Source organism: Moschus berezovskii, chromosome 8 (genome assembly GCF_049115385.1).
Source record: "Moschus berezovskii isolate FMDL1 chromosome 8, NW_MosBer_1.0, whole genome shotgun sequence".
Lineage (NCBI taxonomy): Eukaryota > Metazoa > Chordata > Mammalia > Artiodactyla > Moschidae > Moschus > Moschus berezovskii.
In genome coordinates this window covers 66,396,376-66,412,698 of record NC_142467.1, presented here as the reverse complement: position 1 = coordinate 66,412,698, position 16,323 = coordinate 66,396,376, and the positions used below count along the sequence as shown (strand labels likewise).

Below are 16,323 nucleotides of genomic sequence, written 5' to 3'. Positions count from 1 at the left end.
TTGGAGTACACCAGTAAAAAACTGAGCCAGTGGCTCCCCTGAATGGTATCAATGACAATTAGAAGAGGCAGAAGTCTATCAGAACCTTAGTTATGTAAGCAGCCTCCAGAGAACTAGGACAAGAACTGCCTCCAAGTCTTTTCCAACTAAACAACCACACACAAATTTAACCTTTTCAATATCAAGTAAAGAGCAACATTTAAGTAAACAAAAAGCAAACCATTTACTACCTACTAGGTGACTTTATTGAAAGTATCTTGCACTCATGACGGATGCTTTCTGGGTTATGCCACACATTTAACATTAAAGGTTTAATTATTTTCTACATGCAAGTAATGTGAATAGTTTTCCCCACATGGGATCACTGATTATAAAAAGATGACACACCATATAGGCTATCTTTTTTAACTGAAAGGCTAGCAAACTAATTATTATATCTCCTCCCAAACCACAAACTGAGTAGTAACTGAGCCTTCAAAGCTGAGAGGATTAAAAATGCAAAAATAAGCCCTCAGATCCAATTAAGGAAGCCCTGCTACATACAGGCTAATGAATACCAGGGGTACTTACTCCTCCAGGAAGATTTAAGACACTCTGATAACCCCACTCAAAGCATTTATCTCAAGTAGCCTTTATCCAGTTTCCAGTTGAATAAAGATAATACGTTGTTAAAATCTATTTCAGAAGATTTTTTTCAAGTTGCTTTATTTACAATGCCAACTTTAAAAATCACTGAACTAAAATTAACTGGACAATAAACTAGGCAGAAATTGCTTTACAAAAAGGGAAAGCCCAAAATGCCACTTTCTATAGGGAACCCACAGTTCAATTTTATTCAGAGCAAAGAAAAGAAACTTTCAATCATACTAGAAGAAACTGGGCCTTAAGTTTGGGAACTGTACTGAAACTACACATGCAATGAGGACAACATTCTGCTAATACAATTGACTTGCTGCTGCATTTGTTGACTGTTTTTCTAATATTAACAATTATAAACAAAGCAGTGCAACTAGTATTTGGAATAATCCTTACAGTGTTACAGCGTCAGACACGAAATTTCACTTCTCCTCACACCACTGGTTCTCTTTGCGTACCTGAAGAGACAGATACAAGGAAGCACCTTAACAGCCTTTACTAAAACCACTACCTAATGATTCATCAATAGCCCGCGAGGTAGGTTAGAAAAAAGACTTGAAAACTGGGGGAAAAAAACAGGTTAAGAGTATACTTTCAGGTTGCCATTCTTTCCTTCCTGACTTTTTTTATTGTGCCCTGCTGAAATTATCAAAAAAAGCAAAGACAATTGGCATTTACAGCTTTAGTCATGACCTGTATCAACAAAATCATTCTGATCTATTCATTCTTCTCAGTACACTAAGTAACCTGGCATACAATCCATAGGGCCTGCTCTTCTGAAGTAAAATACTGATAGTTTACATGTAAGGTCCCAAGTCCAAAACTAGTAACTGCTAAGGAACAAACCTCAAACTGCACTATAGGAACTAATTGTTCTTATGCTTATAAAAGATCAGTATCATCTGAGTGCTTAGACTAAGACCAGTATATTTTGAGCATACCAAAGGGACCTGTTTTCTCTCAAGGAAGGTAGACTCCTTGATAGAAACACCTCTATTCCTAGCATGCTATGGGTTTTCAGTTTCTTTAAAACCATTTGATCAAGAACAAGCTGTTAGCTACCTACCTGGGCTTCCTCTTCTTCAGTAAAATCATTTTTGATATTGAATGTCTTTCGAATCTCCTCAGGAGTTTTCCCCTTGATCATATTAGCAACAGTCTTGCAGGTAACATCAAGCAAACCTTTGATGTCTAAGTAGTTTGCTGCCTGTAAAGTAATTGTTGTTTTCATTATATACTTGATGCTTTAAATCAAATCCAAAGTTAGTGACTAACAATGAACATCTAATTTAGCTTAAAATGCTAGTCAATTTTAAGAAATTAAAGACTTTGTTAAATCTTAAAGCCCCAAACAGGTCTATCTTGGAAGTATACACTATTCTGCTGTCGTTAGTCTTCTATATCCTTATGGATTCTGTCTACTTGTTTCACCAAACAGAGACAGATGTTGACATCTCAGGTGAGATTACAATTATGATTGTGGATTTACATACTTATCCTTCTATTGCTTTTGTTTCACTTTCTGGAAATTCTGCTTTTAGGTAGAAAAACATTAAGGATTCCTATGTCCTCTTAATAATGAACAGATCCTTTATCATTATACAGTGAACCTCTTTAATCCTTTCATTCTTTGCCCTGAAATCTAATATAGTCACTCCAATTTTCTTTTGGTTATTACTGTTAGTATATTTTTTCCACCCTTTATAAACTTAATTGTATCTTTATATTCAAAGTGAGTTTTCCTGGTAAAAATAGCTAAGTCTTATTTTTCTATCCAGTTACTTGTGGTGACCATTTACATCTTTTTATTCTGGTAAAAAGTCACATAATATAAAACATACTCCTTTAACCGTATTTAACTGCACAGTTAAATGGCACTAACTACATTCACCCTGCTGTGCAACTCTCACCATCTTCTATTTCCTGAATTTTTCACTTTCCTAAACGGAAACTCCATCCTCATTAAACATTTAATTCTCCATTCTCCCTCCCCATAGATCACTTACATTTAATGTGGCTATTGATACACAGATTTAAATATAGCACTGCACAAGTTTAAAGTTAAAATTCATTATCAATGAATGTAACAAATGAAAAGTGCTAAAGATTATGCCAAAAATATCCTATACTATGCATTAAAAACATACCAATATAAGCTCAAAGAGTGTCCCCTGGTCAACTTTCAGGAATTCTTGATCCCAAACAGGTATATCATCTGTTCGTTTTTCTTTGTTCTCATCATCCTCAGGAGGAGGAGGATCATCCTTGTGGTGGGTGCACCACTGAATGACCTACAACATAAAAAGTTTATTCCTATGTGGCATATTATAACAAGGTACTTCCACTGCTGGGGCAAGTTCATTCCTACACAGGGACTAGCTATTAAGTCAGCTTGAATAAAGTTAGCAGCCAAGCTTGACAATCACAACCCTAGAGGATGGAAGATCTTATATAACAGCGAACCAGTAAAGACCTAACAGAAGCAGAAGAGATTAAGAAGAGGTGGTAAGAACACACAGAAGAACTGTACAAAAAAGGTCTTAATTACCCAGATAACCACAGTGGTGTGGTTATAGAGTTAGACATCCTGGAGTATGAAAGTCAAGTGGGCCTTAGAAACCATTACTATGAACAAAGCTAGTGGGGGTGATGGAATTCCAGCTGAGCTATTTCAAATCCTAAAAGATGTTGTTAAACTGCTGCACTCAACCAGCAAATAAATCTATAAAATTCAGCAATGCCCACAGGACCAGAAAAGGTCAATTTTCATTCCAATCTCAAAGAAAGTCAATGCCAAAGCAATGTTCAAACTACTGTACAACTGCATTCATTTCACAGGCTAGCAAGGCTCAAAATCCTTCAGGTTAGGCTTTGGCAGTACAACTTCCAGAAGTACAAGTTGAATTTAGAAAAGGCAGAAGAACCAGACCAAACTGCCAACATTCGCTGGCTCATGGAGAAAGCAAGAGAATTCCAGAAAAACATCTACTTCTGCTTCAATGACTACACTAAAGCCTTTGAGTATATGGACTGTAACAAACTGGAAAATTCTTAGAGCGATGGGAGTACCCGATCCCCTCACCTGTCTCCTGAGAAACCTGTATGCAGGTCAAGAAGCAACAGTTAGAACCAGATACGGAACAACTGGTTCAAAAATGGAAAAGGAGTAGAACAAGGCTGAATATTTGTCACCTTGCTTATTTAACTTATATGCAAAGTACATCATGTGAAATGCCGGGCTGGATGAATCACAATTTGGAGTAAAGATTGCTGGGAGAAATATCAACAACCTCAGATATGCAAATGATACCACTCCAATGACACTCTCTTGATGAGGGTGAAAGAGGAGAGTGAAGCTGGCTTGAAACTCAATATTCAAAAAACTAAGATCATGGCATCTGGTCCCATCAGTTCAGTTCAGTCACTCAGTCATGTCCGACTCTCCGCAACCCCATCAATCACAGCACGCCAGGCCTCCCTGTCCATCACCAACTCCCGGAGTTCACTCAAACTCATGTCCATCGAGTCAGTAATGCCATCCAGCCATCTCATTCTCTGTCGTCCCCTTCTCCTCCCGCCCCCAACCTTTCCCAGCATCAGAGTCTTTTCCAGTGAGTCAACTCATTACATGAGGTGGCCAAAGTACTGGAGTTTCAGCTTCAGCATCAGTCCTTCCAATGAACACCCAGGATTGATCTCCTTTAGAATGGATTGGTTGGATCTCCTTGCAGTCCAAGGGACTCTCAAGAGTCTTCTCCAACACCACAGTTCAAAAGCATCAATTCTTCGGCGATCAGCTTTCTTCACAGTCCAACACTCACATCCATACATGACCACTGGAAAAACCATAGCCTTGACCAGATGGACCTTTGTTGGCAAAGTAATGTCTCTGCTTTTTAATATACTATCAAGGTTGGTCATAACTTTCCTTCCAAGGAGTAAGCGTCTTTTAATTTCCTGGCTGCAATCAGCATCTGCAGTGATTTTGGAGCCCAAAAAAATAACGTCTGACACTGTTTCCACTGTTTTTCCATCTATTTCCCATGAAGTGATGGGACCAGATGCCATGATCTTTGTTTTCTGAATGTTGAGCTTCAAGCCAACCTTTTCACTCTCCTCTTTCACTTTCATCAAGAGGCTTTTGAGTTCCTTTTCACTTTCTGCCATAAGGGTAGTGTCATCTGCATATCTCAGGTTATTGATATTTCTCCCAGCAATCTTGATTCCAGCTTGTGCTTCTTCCAGCCCAGCGTTCCTCATGATGTAACTCTGCATATAAGTTAAATAAGCAAGGTGACAATATACAGCCTTGACGTACTCCTTTTCCTATTTGGAACCAGTCTGTTGTTCCATGTACAGTTCTGACTGTTGCTTCCTGACCTGCATACAGGTTTCTCAAGAGGCAGGTCACATGGTCTGGTATTCCCATCTCTTTCAGAATTTTCCACAGTTTATCGTGATCCACACAGTCAAAGTCCCATCACTTCATGGCAAATAGATGGGAAAACGTGGAAGCAGTCAGTGACAGATTTTATTTTCTCAGGCTCCAAAATCATTGCGCCCATGAAATTAAAAGATGCTTGCTCCTTGGAAGAAAAGCTTCGGCAAACCCAGACAGCGTATTAAAAAACAGAGACATCACTTTGCCAACAAAACTGCTGCTTTTGACTGTGGTGATGGAGAAGACTCTTGAGAGAAGATCAAACCAGTCAATCCTAAAGGAAATCCACCCTGAATATTCATTAGCTAAAGAAAATCAATCCTGAATACTCATTAGAAGGACTGATGCTGAAACTGAAGCTCCAATACTATGGCCACCTGATGCAGAAGAGCTGACTCACTGGAAAAGACCCTGATGCTGGGAAAGATTAAAAAGGCAAAAAAAGGAGGATGGGGCGGCAGAGGATGAGATGGTTAGATAGTATCACTGACTCATGAATTTGAGCAAACTCCAGGAGAGATAGTGGGCTTCCCTGATGTCTCAGTAAAGAATCTGCTTGCAGTGAAGGAGATTTGGGTTCAATTCCTGGGTCGGGAAGGTCTCTGGAGAAGGGAATGGCAACCCATTTCAGTATTCTTGCCTGGAAAATTCCATGGACAGAAGAGCCTGGCAGGCTACAGTTCAGAGTTGTAAAGAGTAAGACATGACTGAGCAACTAACTTTCTCTTTCTAAGAGACGGTGTAGGACAGAGCAGCCTGTAGGCTCCAAGAGGTTGCAATGAGTAGACACAACTTTGTGACTGAACAAAAAGCAACATGGTAAAAAAATTCATGAAGAACTCCTATAAAGTCTATTAGACTATAAAACGCATTAACCTGGAAAACATTATGCTAAGTGAAATAAGCCAGACACAAAGAATATTCTATGATCTCATTTTTAAAAGATACCCAGTACAGTCAAATTCATACACAGAACACAGAATAGTGATTATAAGACACTTTACCTACACTAGGGATATTAAAAAGACTGTTAACAGCCAATCACGGTGAGAATGTGGAAAAATATGCAGTACAGCTGCATTTCATGCCAAGCTCAAGAGAACACATAAAATCCAACTGTGTATGGTTAATGACTCTGAAAACTCCTTAAGAAGGGACCAACTGGAACCAACCATTCCCATCTCTAAGCCTAGCCAGTTTTCCCCCTAGTGTGGAAACTGGATGCCTTTTCTTCAGAAGAGCATTCAATTACACAGCAGGCTCTATTAAGAAGCCACATTCCCTGAAACACTAATATGTAGATGTCTGTTAATGCACAGGATAAGGTGATCAACTGAGAAAAAAACAAACCAAAAAAAGCAAGTATCATGTTCTCAAATTCCTTTTGAGGCACACCCACTCAGCAGGCAAGCAATCAAAAATATTTTCCTTTTTGCTAACCTTATACTACCATATGTCAGTAATTCAAATTTGCTAATGAAAAAGACAAGACATCTTAAATATTCACAGGGTTTGGTTAACAAACACCTTAGTCATAATCTTACTATAAATTTTTTTAAAGGAAGCTATATATATATATCTCTATAAAAAGATCACCAAGATACTGCTAAATAAAAAAAGGATACATATGTATTTATGCGTATAGTTTGCTCCCTTACCTTTTTTAATATTGCTGCATTAACATTTGGCAAGGGGACTGGATCATCATCTCCTTCATCATCCATTCCCAAATCTAAGAAAACAAGAGGGGAGTTGCCATTATTATCTAACTCCATTATATCAGGCTCTTTCAAACAAGTAATTTGCAAGACAAGTTTATCTGAAAGACTCAAAAAAGTATTTTACTTATAAAATAGGTTCACCCAAAACTATATAAAAACGGGTGAGTAACAAATACAGGAATATTATATAAATGGAGTTCTTAATTAGGAAAAGTGATTTAATAAGTGGGATAACTGGCAAACACTTGGGAAAAAATAAAAGCCAGACTCCTACCCTTACTCTTGATACCAAACTCTCTAGATGGACATCATTTAGGAAAATAAAACAATGTGAATTATTGTTTTATTTCCCAAAATGTCTGTTAAAACTTGAAGCCCAAATATGTATATACACACACAAAAGATTATGCAGCCACTGACAAAAACAATGAAGGCAGCTCCACACTTACTGGTATGATTCAATATTAAAAGTAATATACAAGTTTCTCTAACAAAAAGTCTATCATGAATGGTTTCTGTAAGGCAAAAATTTTAAAAAAGATATGGTTTTTCTGGAATGACTCAGGAAGTGAATGATTTTCCCAAATTATGTTATTCCTATTCCCAAGCTTTAAAGCATTCTTTTGTGGCATCTTATATCAGAATTATCTCAGTATGAAACTTTATTCCAGAGAATAGCAGTGTCTCAGTTTCTTGGCAGAATAGTTGTTTGGCATTTCTTTGGATGATAAGTTTCTCTGAACGTGTCAGCTGAACATAATATGGACTTTGTGGACACAGGCTTCCAGATGTCAACATAACTTTCAGATTACCAAAGTGGTTGCTGAGCTCCAAAGAAAAAACTTAAAATCTGTATGTTACTCAGATTCTAAGAAAGAATGTTTTTCAAACCAAATGGGTCTGTCTTCCAGAGTTGCCAAAGAAACGTGTTACAGTGCCAAGATTAGAAGTCAAAAGTTACTGCATTGCTATACTGGTTGTTTCACAGCATCAGTTATGCTGACATGACTCAAACTTCTGAGTCCCTAATTTACAGCTATCCTAGGCAGTGAAGAATTAGCTATGAATATCCAAAGAAATCAGAACTGTAGGTGGGAATTGATGCATAAATCATTCTTAACACTATGAGACTAGCTGAGGTAACCAAGGAATGAACGAGTATTAATGTGGCGAAGAGGTACAATGATTAAGCAAATCCTGGGGAACTGAAGGCTTTAAAAATGGGGAGACAGGATGTGAGCGAGCTAAGTTAGAAGTATGCTGAATGCCAAATCTAGAAGGGACTGATCAAATGTCAGAAGCTCTCAGCAAGTATAGATGAGAACTGAAATGATGCACTTGACAACAAGGAGATCAATGAGCTTTCTCCAATCAAGTGGTAAAGATGAGAGTAGATTCAAAAAGTATCCTATTTTCCTGTATGCATGCATTCACTCATCTCCCCTCTGCTCTCCACCAATGCCTTTCCCTGATCCCATCTCTGAGAGTAAAACTACAAAAAGACAATATTTCCATTTGGATCAAACCACTTACACTTTTCTTGAACTAGTATGAAATATTTTTAAATCAGAGGGGAGAGAAAGAAGTTCTACTATGTAATATACATGTGGTTTGGGGCATGAACATATTAGAGGAAATGCAGAAGACCAGCTTGTTTAGAAGATACAAACGTTATTTGGAAGCCTTCCGTTCCGTTCCGTCGCTCAGTCGTGTCCGACTCTTTGCGACCCCGTGGACTGTAGCCTACCAGGCTTCTCCGTCCATGGGATTCTCCAGGCAAGAATACTGGAGTGGGTTACCATCTCCTTCTCCAGGGGATCTTCCCGACCCAGGGATCGAACCCGGGTCTCCCGCATTGGAGGCAGACGCTTTAACCTCTGAGCCACCAGGGAAGCCCTTGGAAGCCTTAACTCATGTTAAAAATAAGGGCCGTATAGTTGTAAATGATCCATTTCTCTAGCATTTAAACCAAGAATTTGCAATGTTTTTTTGCTAACTCAAGGCTCTCAAATACCAATAGTCATTCCTTTAAGCTATTTAGTTTCAACAATGTCTGAAAAACACGTGTATCCTGATACCACAACCCGGACCTGAAGAAATCAGTCAATTCATGTGTACACATGCCACTTTCACTTCTGACTTTACAGTGATTAGATTTCATTTCAATACACTCCAGTCCTCAAGAGGCTAGATTTCTATATAAACCACTGGTACTTCAGATAAAGCCATTCACCTCCGAAGCCCAAAGGCTATGGGAAGAAATGAACTGTTGCTGTCTACTATTCACTCGCTTCAGTGATCAAAGTTGACATGGAAAACCCAAGAAGTCCTATGTTCGTTTATTGGCAAATGCTTCTTTGAAGCAGCAAAGGACCGATTAGGGTGCCAGGCACCAACTAAGATGAAGTAAAGAACACTTTCATTGCCAAAGTCAAGTATATAGGCAATAATTTTGGTATCAGTTTCTACATCTTCTAGATAAAGCCTTACTCACCTGCCTTTAGGGATACTTGATTAGCTTTCACACTCCTATGTGACCATACCACAGTTCTTCATTCAACACGTACTTGATGAACAGTGATTGTGGGATGTATCAAGGGGTTTACAACTTAATTGAAGTAATCCATGTAAGTTAACCAGTATACAGGACTGTAAGTGCCACATAATTGCTGTCAATTACCAAACTAAAAAACTGAAAAATCTGAAAGTATGTTCAGATTTTATTCTTTTAAAAAAAAACAGAAGACAACCTTCTGCCTCTCAGCTTCCATCTCTACCACACCTTGTATCTGACTTGTTAGGAGTCTAAATTATCCCTGAAATCCTAACTGATCAGTCTTCAATCTGATAATCCTCCCTTTCCCTTGGTTTTCACAAATCCTACTCCAGATTCTCCACTTCTGACTTTTCCCCTCCTAACACCCCACTCTGCCTCAATATGGCCACTTGACAATCTCATTTACTTACACACACCATACAAAGTCAGTCTATCTCCAGCGATCTATAATTCAGGGACCAAGAGTCAGTTGACCAGTAGGTTACTACAAAGATCTTTTGAGGGAATCTTACACAGTATGTTCAAGCTCAAAGTCATTTACTTTCCATTCCCCTCAAACCTGTTACTCAGCTCTATCAACTACAGCATCACAATCACAATCCCAACTAAAAACCTCAAATTTTAAACATATCCTGTCTCAGTTTACCTCAGACTGCTCTCCCAAACATCTTTTCTAGTTTGAAGTATCACCTCACTAGGACTACACACTACACTCTCTCCACAAGCCTAAAGAATAACAGCAGCCAAGATGTTTCCATAGCACCGCTTCGACTAATGTATTAATTATACCATGTGACCATTGAGTATCCATAAATTTTGGTATTCACAGAGGGTCCTGAAACCAATCCCTTGCAGCTATGGAGACAACTGTACTCAAGAACATTCTAACCACTCTAAGTATTTTTCTCCACCAGTTCTAGAAACTGATTTGTGTATCTTCATATATTATCGATGTCTACCAACCCTCTGATATTAGTAAGAAGAGATCCATGTTAATAGTAAAAGTTTTAAAATGCTTCAGGATTTGTTTTTCTTGCCTTCTTTATGTAGTGTTCATGCTCTGCAGTTTCAAAGGAATGACAAAATAAAAGGCAAAACTTGGTTTAAAAAAAACACCTCGGTTTTTTTTTACTTGGTTTACAATCTACTCGGCTTACTCCCTCTGTTGAACAAGGTGTTCTATTTAACTACCATATATAAGATATCTCTTTACAAAGGCTTTAGTTTTTGCCATTAGAAATGTGAATGCAAATTTACTTGTAAGAGAAATGGGCCATAATCTGAGTCTTAGAAATCATTTCCATATTATTAAAATCCTACGATATTATCTACTTAATAAGAGAAAAAACTAACTCAGAAAATGCTGAAAAAATGACCTCTATCAGACAGATGTAGGTAATACTTTAAAGAAAAAATTTTACCTCTTCATACCCTTGAGCAATTTTGACAGAATGTTACTTCCAGACTATGTTTACAGGTTATATCAAGCTACATATTTCTTCCCCTTTCCCCTGGCCCAGGTTTTCTAATAAACTTACCTTCCAACATAGTCTTGATGGTCACAGACTGTTTTGCAATTTCAACATCAACTTCGAATATCTCTCCATCAGAACTCTGCAACTTAATTGAAGGCATCTAAAAAAAGGTATTATACCGAATTTGAAATTTAAGAAATAGTACTTCTATATGGCATTTCATCAGCTGTAGCCTGTTAGAGCCCTTCCAACTCATTAAGCACAAAATCCTAAGGACCTATACTACAGAACACTATAAACACTGATTATTCATAGGCTGGCACACAAAGGTAGAAACCTTTTTCCTAAGTAGAACTCCTAGGTGCAGAAGCTTTTAACACCTGCTCTCACTGGTTTAAGGTTCAGAATAAATAGTTTATAATTCTGATGCAAAATGGACTTACTGACTCTGCCTTTCTGCTCTCATTGACTACCCCTATTTGAATAGTTAAGTGCCACTATTAACCACCTGCAAACCTGAGAAAGGTCAGTACAAAATAAACAAAGCTACCAAATAAGATAGTAATTTTCCCAGCAGTGAGACGTACCAGTGAAAAATGAGTTCAGATCCAAAGAGTAGATCTGGATATACTTATGTTTGGATCAATGCAAGACCATATACAAGTGAATATAATATTTAATAAGATGTTGTCCTAATGACTTAAACATAATAACTTTAATTTCCTTTTTATCTTTCATTACTGACTGTCCAGGTATCCCCAGTTTGAGATCTTCCAAAATTCTCAGAGTAATAACCTATTACTTGCTCCAAAAAAAATTTATTAACTCACATTAATTATGAGTCATTAGGAAAAGGACACCTCTTACATAAAATTAAACAATTCAAAACAGCTGAATTCTGACCAAAAAAATTTTTTTAAAAAAAACCTCTTTAAAATTGAAATGTTCTAAGCTTCTAGGCCAGCAATTTATTACCATCTTCAGATTTTTGGGAGAGTGGTTCAGGGAAGGGGGTAATGGCAGCAATATCTGACCCTAAAAATTCAAGACCTCTTTAAATTTCAAGTATAGGTTTTTCAATCCTGTGATGTCATTACAACTTAAAAACAGAATTTGACACTGAAAACACTGACCAAACCTTTGTTAAGGTCCCAAGACTTAAAACCCATTAAAACAGTTAAAATATTCATTCTGCTTTCTCCAGATAATTATCCCCATTTCCCAAACAGACAAATTAGCACAAGGAAGCAAAAAGGTAAAGCTGTTTTAAAACCAGTCATTGAAAATACCCAGCTCTCCCTCATCCATGGTTGGAGAGAATCAGATTTCATTTTTCATTTCACAAATATGTCTGTTTTCTCTGTGTTGCTCAGTACCTGCCAGTAATGCAGTTGTCAAAGCTCCATGGGTACCCAGAGTAGAGGACCTTCTCTGTAACAAGGCGATAACAAAAGGTATTCCCAAAAGGAGTATTTTAATGTGAGTTCAATTTCTAATTATGAAACATTATTTATTGTTGTTATTTTTTTTACTTTCCATGTACTGGAGTAAACATTATTAGAGAACCCCAAGTCTGGCAAAACAGCTGATAAAATTACGTTTAAGCATATTTCAAATAACTTTCGATAAACAGCAAGATCTGCTTACTCATAGTCAAATTCATGTATTAGGTTACTTTTAAAGGAGTTGAGATCTTAACAACAGCAAGGAAGCAATCGGTTAATCTGTAATTCCACGCCCTTTGTAACACTAAACTTGATACTCAAAGAATTTTAGTGTTAAACATCTGGAATTCAGAGCAAAATCTAATAATAATGGATGAAATTTTGTTTGAAATGCTCTCAAGACTATTCCTTCAATTCCTTATGCTCCGGTATTTGTAAATTAAATCACCCTCTATGAGGTGGGTTTTATCATCATAAAGGAAAAAGCCTGTTTTAAGTGACCAGAAACTCTAACACCTTTTAGAGGGTAGAGTGAAACCTGCATTGCTCTATAACACAGAAACCTTCTATTATAAGGCTCTGATGAAAAAAATTCATGACCCCAAATCTAAGCCTGAAGTCTCCATTAAAAAGTGAACCAAAGCAGGGAATGAATATCCCTTCAAAAAAAACAAAAAGCCAGACACCTCGAGTTAAAGCACCTAAAAACCACACCACTATGACGATGCTGCTGCTGCTGCTAAGTCACTTCAGTTGTGTCCGACTCTGTGTGACCCCATAGACGGAAGCCCACCAGGCTCCCCCGTCCCTGGGATTCTCCAGGCAAGAACACTGGAGTGGGTTGCCATTTCCTTCTCCAATGTGTGAAAGTAAAAAGTCAAATTGAAGTTGCTCAGTCGTGTCCGACTCTTAAGCGACCCCACGGACTGCAGCCCACCAGGCTCCTCCATCCATGGGATTTTCTAGGCAAGAGTACTGGAGTGGCTTGCCATTGATGGCATCTGCTATTACAAGAAGCGTTTCAGCAATCTCTAGCTGTGGGAAAACAGAAATATTCTGAAGGAGCAGGTAAGGCGGCTCTCTGCCAAGATTCGGTCCCAGCAGTTAGGTAGGACCGGTGACTAGTGACGCCAGATACACGGGCGAGAAAGGATGTGAACCAAGAATCCAGCGTTCCCGGACTACCACTGCCACGCTCGCTCCGGACACCAAAACAATAAACATGGACACACGCCCACACTCAGTACAGCCCCAGGAACTCCATTAAAAGCCCCGCCGCCACCCTCGCCCTTGGTCCTGGGGCCGGCAGGCTGACGGCCAAGGGAGACCCCCGGCCCCAGACTGGGCCTGCAGCCCAACACCGCGGCGGCTGATGGTCGCCCCGTGCAGAGGAGGCCCAATCCCGGGCTCGACTCGCACCTTCTCCCTCCCGCCCGGCGGACACTCACTGGGGCGCCGTGAAGACGCGAGACTAGAGGAGGCCTCCTCGAGTCGACCCAAGGGGTGGGAGAACGGGGCCCGCTGGCACCTCCCGGAGAATGCGGTCGACAACTGTTCCACCAGGCCTGAGGTGAGGCCAGGCCCAGGTGCCTCCCGCCTTCAGCTGGGCCAAAACCCCAGCGGTGTGACCACCAGCTCGCAACCCGCCCCTTCCAGCCTCGTCGGCGTCCACTTACGGTGTTAGGTCTCAAGGAGATGGCGGGCCGGACGCAGAAGTGAGCAGGGCGACGCCAACAAACAGCAAAACCGAAAAGGGGAGAACAAGGCCAATACAGCGCAGAGGCGCCGCGGTGTCTGCCTTTATAGGAGCGGGCGCAGGCGCCGAGGACCCTGGGGCCCGTGACGTCACAGAACCGGCGGGGCTGGCCCGCGAGATCGCCTGACGGCAGGCGGAGGCCAGCAGGGCGGGCAAGGTGGAGACGCGGCTGGACGAGGTCCGGCGGGCCTTGATTCTCACCCACGTCCTCGAAGGCTCGGCTCGCTCTCCTCAAAGCAGGAACGGCGGACTGGCTGCGGTAAATCACGGTCTGCAGGGGTCCTTCAGGCGGGGGTGTCCTAAACTGAATTAAAGACCCAGGTCTTGAAAAGCGTAAAAGCCACGGGCGTAGGGGAAGGAGGGGAAGGGTGGGGATAGAGGTGGGGAGGGGGCTTGAGGGAGGGAGAGGTTTCTTGGGTGGGTGATGTTTGGGAGGCGCTGTGGCTCCCTTTCAGGGTGGGGAAACTGAGACTCAGAACGGAGCTGGCGTTTCCAGTCAGCGTAGTGAGATTCTGCTTAGGGCCTCAGTGCCCTCCCCTGAACCTAACATGAGTTACCTCACTCTTCACAATAATCCATATGGTGAAATATCGTTATTCCCTTTTTTATTTGTGAGGGAATAGGTTCAGAACGAGGCAGTGCAAGGAGTTTTTGATACTCTTAACCCGTATTTCCTACCAAGGACTTCTGAAGAGGCCTCTAGTCCAAAATAACCAGCGAGAGCCCAAGTCTAGAGTGGAGGTCTCTACCGGTGAACGTCCGATCTGCATAAGTGTATTGAGCCTGGGGCGGGAGTTGGGGGGTGGGGGTGAGGACTGGAATGGGGAAGAGCTCTGCAGCAAACTGGGCAGCCAGAGTCCAACCCGCTCAGAACGCTTGTGTGGAATGCTCCCTGATAATTTTCCTTTGGACGAACCCAACCCTTAAGGGAAAGCGATTAGTCTGAAAATTCCCACCCCCACCCTCGCCAGTCAGGGACTTTGACCAGCTCTACCCTGCTCTACCTAGGGAACAACAGCCACCCCACCCCAGGGGACAAGGCGCCAGTTCACCTAACCAACAGGCATGTGACTGGTATTCCTGACGCCAAAGAGACAAAAGACACTTCCACCCAGGGGCCCCTAAAGAAAGCAGAGGCCTACAGCTCTTCTGGGATGGGCCTGGGCAGGGAGGCCAAGCACCTCCTTGGGTTACCAGGTCTTTGTCTGCAAGCTGTGGTATCCAGTGTCTGCCAGGTGCCACAGCTGATGACAGGAAGATGAAAGGATCATACTTTTTTTGTCACAGCACAACCCTGCCCTCAGTAGCTCCAGTTTCTGGTCTCCTAGTCAAGGCCCACTGGAGTCCCTTTGCTCCCCTGCTTACGCCATACCAGGTGGCACCATCTAGTCTTGTTGAGCATACTAATCAGTGCCAGTCACATATCTAGTCTGAAGATCTTGCCCAGGGCCTGGCATAAAGTAAGAGTATGCTTTTTCCAAGTATGTCTGTGGTCCCTCAGCATTAGAATCACCAAGAGAATCTTTTTTTTTTAATATAATTTTTTGTGATGTACACCATTGTTTAAGTCTTTATTGAATTTGTTACAGTATTGCTTCTATTTTGGTTTTTTGGCCAGAGACATGTGGGATCTTAGCTCCCAGACCAAGGATCCAACCTGTGCCCTTTGCATTGGAAGGTGAAGTCTTAACCAGGGAACTCCCTGAAAGTCTTGTTTTTAAAATGCAGATCTTATTTACTCTTACAGCTATCATATGCATAGATTATCTCAGGAAAGATAAACAAGTAGTTTTTTGCCTCGGGAGGGGAACTAGGTGACCAGAGAAGAGGGTTGGGGTCATTTTTCACTTTATACCCTTTCTACCTTTTGGATTTTGATCCATATAAATGTATTACATATTCAAAAATATCTTTACTTCAAAGAAATTGGCACCAGGTCAAGAAAAATGAGGATTCCTGTGTCCACTCTTGATCTAATGAATCAGACTCCCTGGGGGCAGGTTTTTCTGCCTTTGAACAAGTTCTCCCAGGTAATTCTTAAAGGGTAAGTTGAGAAACCACTATGGTGGAAACTCAGTGATAAAGCACTGCTAAGGGGCCAGCAGTGTCTGTCAAAGGTGACTCATTTAGCTTCACATTTTCTGAATCAACCTTACCCTCCACTCAGAAGAGAGAAGACAGTTGCAGGACTGTGAGTTGCAGGCTGGGGAACACAAGTTTCCACTCATTTATACATAATCACTGGAGAAGGAAACGGCAGTCCACTCCAGTATTCTTGCCTGGAGAATCCCT

The 16,323-nt window shown here is 40.8% G+C and overlaps 1 protein-coding gene across 1 annotated transcript; it reads right to left on the bottom strand.

The window, feature by feature from the left end:
* Positions 1 to 222: 222 nt before the first annotated feature.
* SKP1 (S-phase kinase associated protein 1) lies at positions 223 to 14,110 on the bottom strand. The gene is made up of 6 exons (XM_055429326.2): positions 13,952 to 14,110; positions 10,894 to 10,990; positions 6,736 to 6,809; positions 2,784 to 2,927; positions 1,703 to 1,843; positions 223 to 1,094 (listed from the first exon to the last, which is right to left on the bottom strand). Exons 2-6 carry the CDS (start codon positions 10,988 to 10,990, stop codon positions 1,059 to 1,061), a joined length of 492 nt encoding a protein of 163 aa, XP_055285301.1. The 5' UTR covers positions 13,952 to 14,110; the 3' UTR covers positions 223 to 1,058.
* Between the last annotated feature and the right edge of the window lie 2,213 nt (positions 14,111 to 16,323).

Coding starts and splice junctions, on each gene's coding strand:
- SKP1 (XM_055429326.2), bottom strand. CDS start 10,990: ATGCCTTCAATTAAGTTGCAGAGTTCTGATGGAGAGATATTCGAAGTT. Junction 2,928..6,735: donor ATGCAGCAATATTAAAAAAG/GTAAGGGAGCAA, acceptor TTTATGTTGTAG/GTCATTCAGTGGTGCACCCA. Junction 1,844..2,783: donor CACTCTTTGAGCTTATATTG/GTATGTTTTTAA, acceptor ATTACTTTACAG/GCAGCAAACTACTTAGACAT.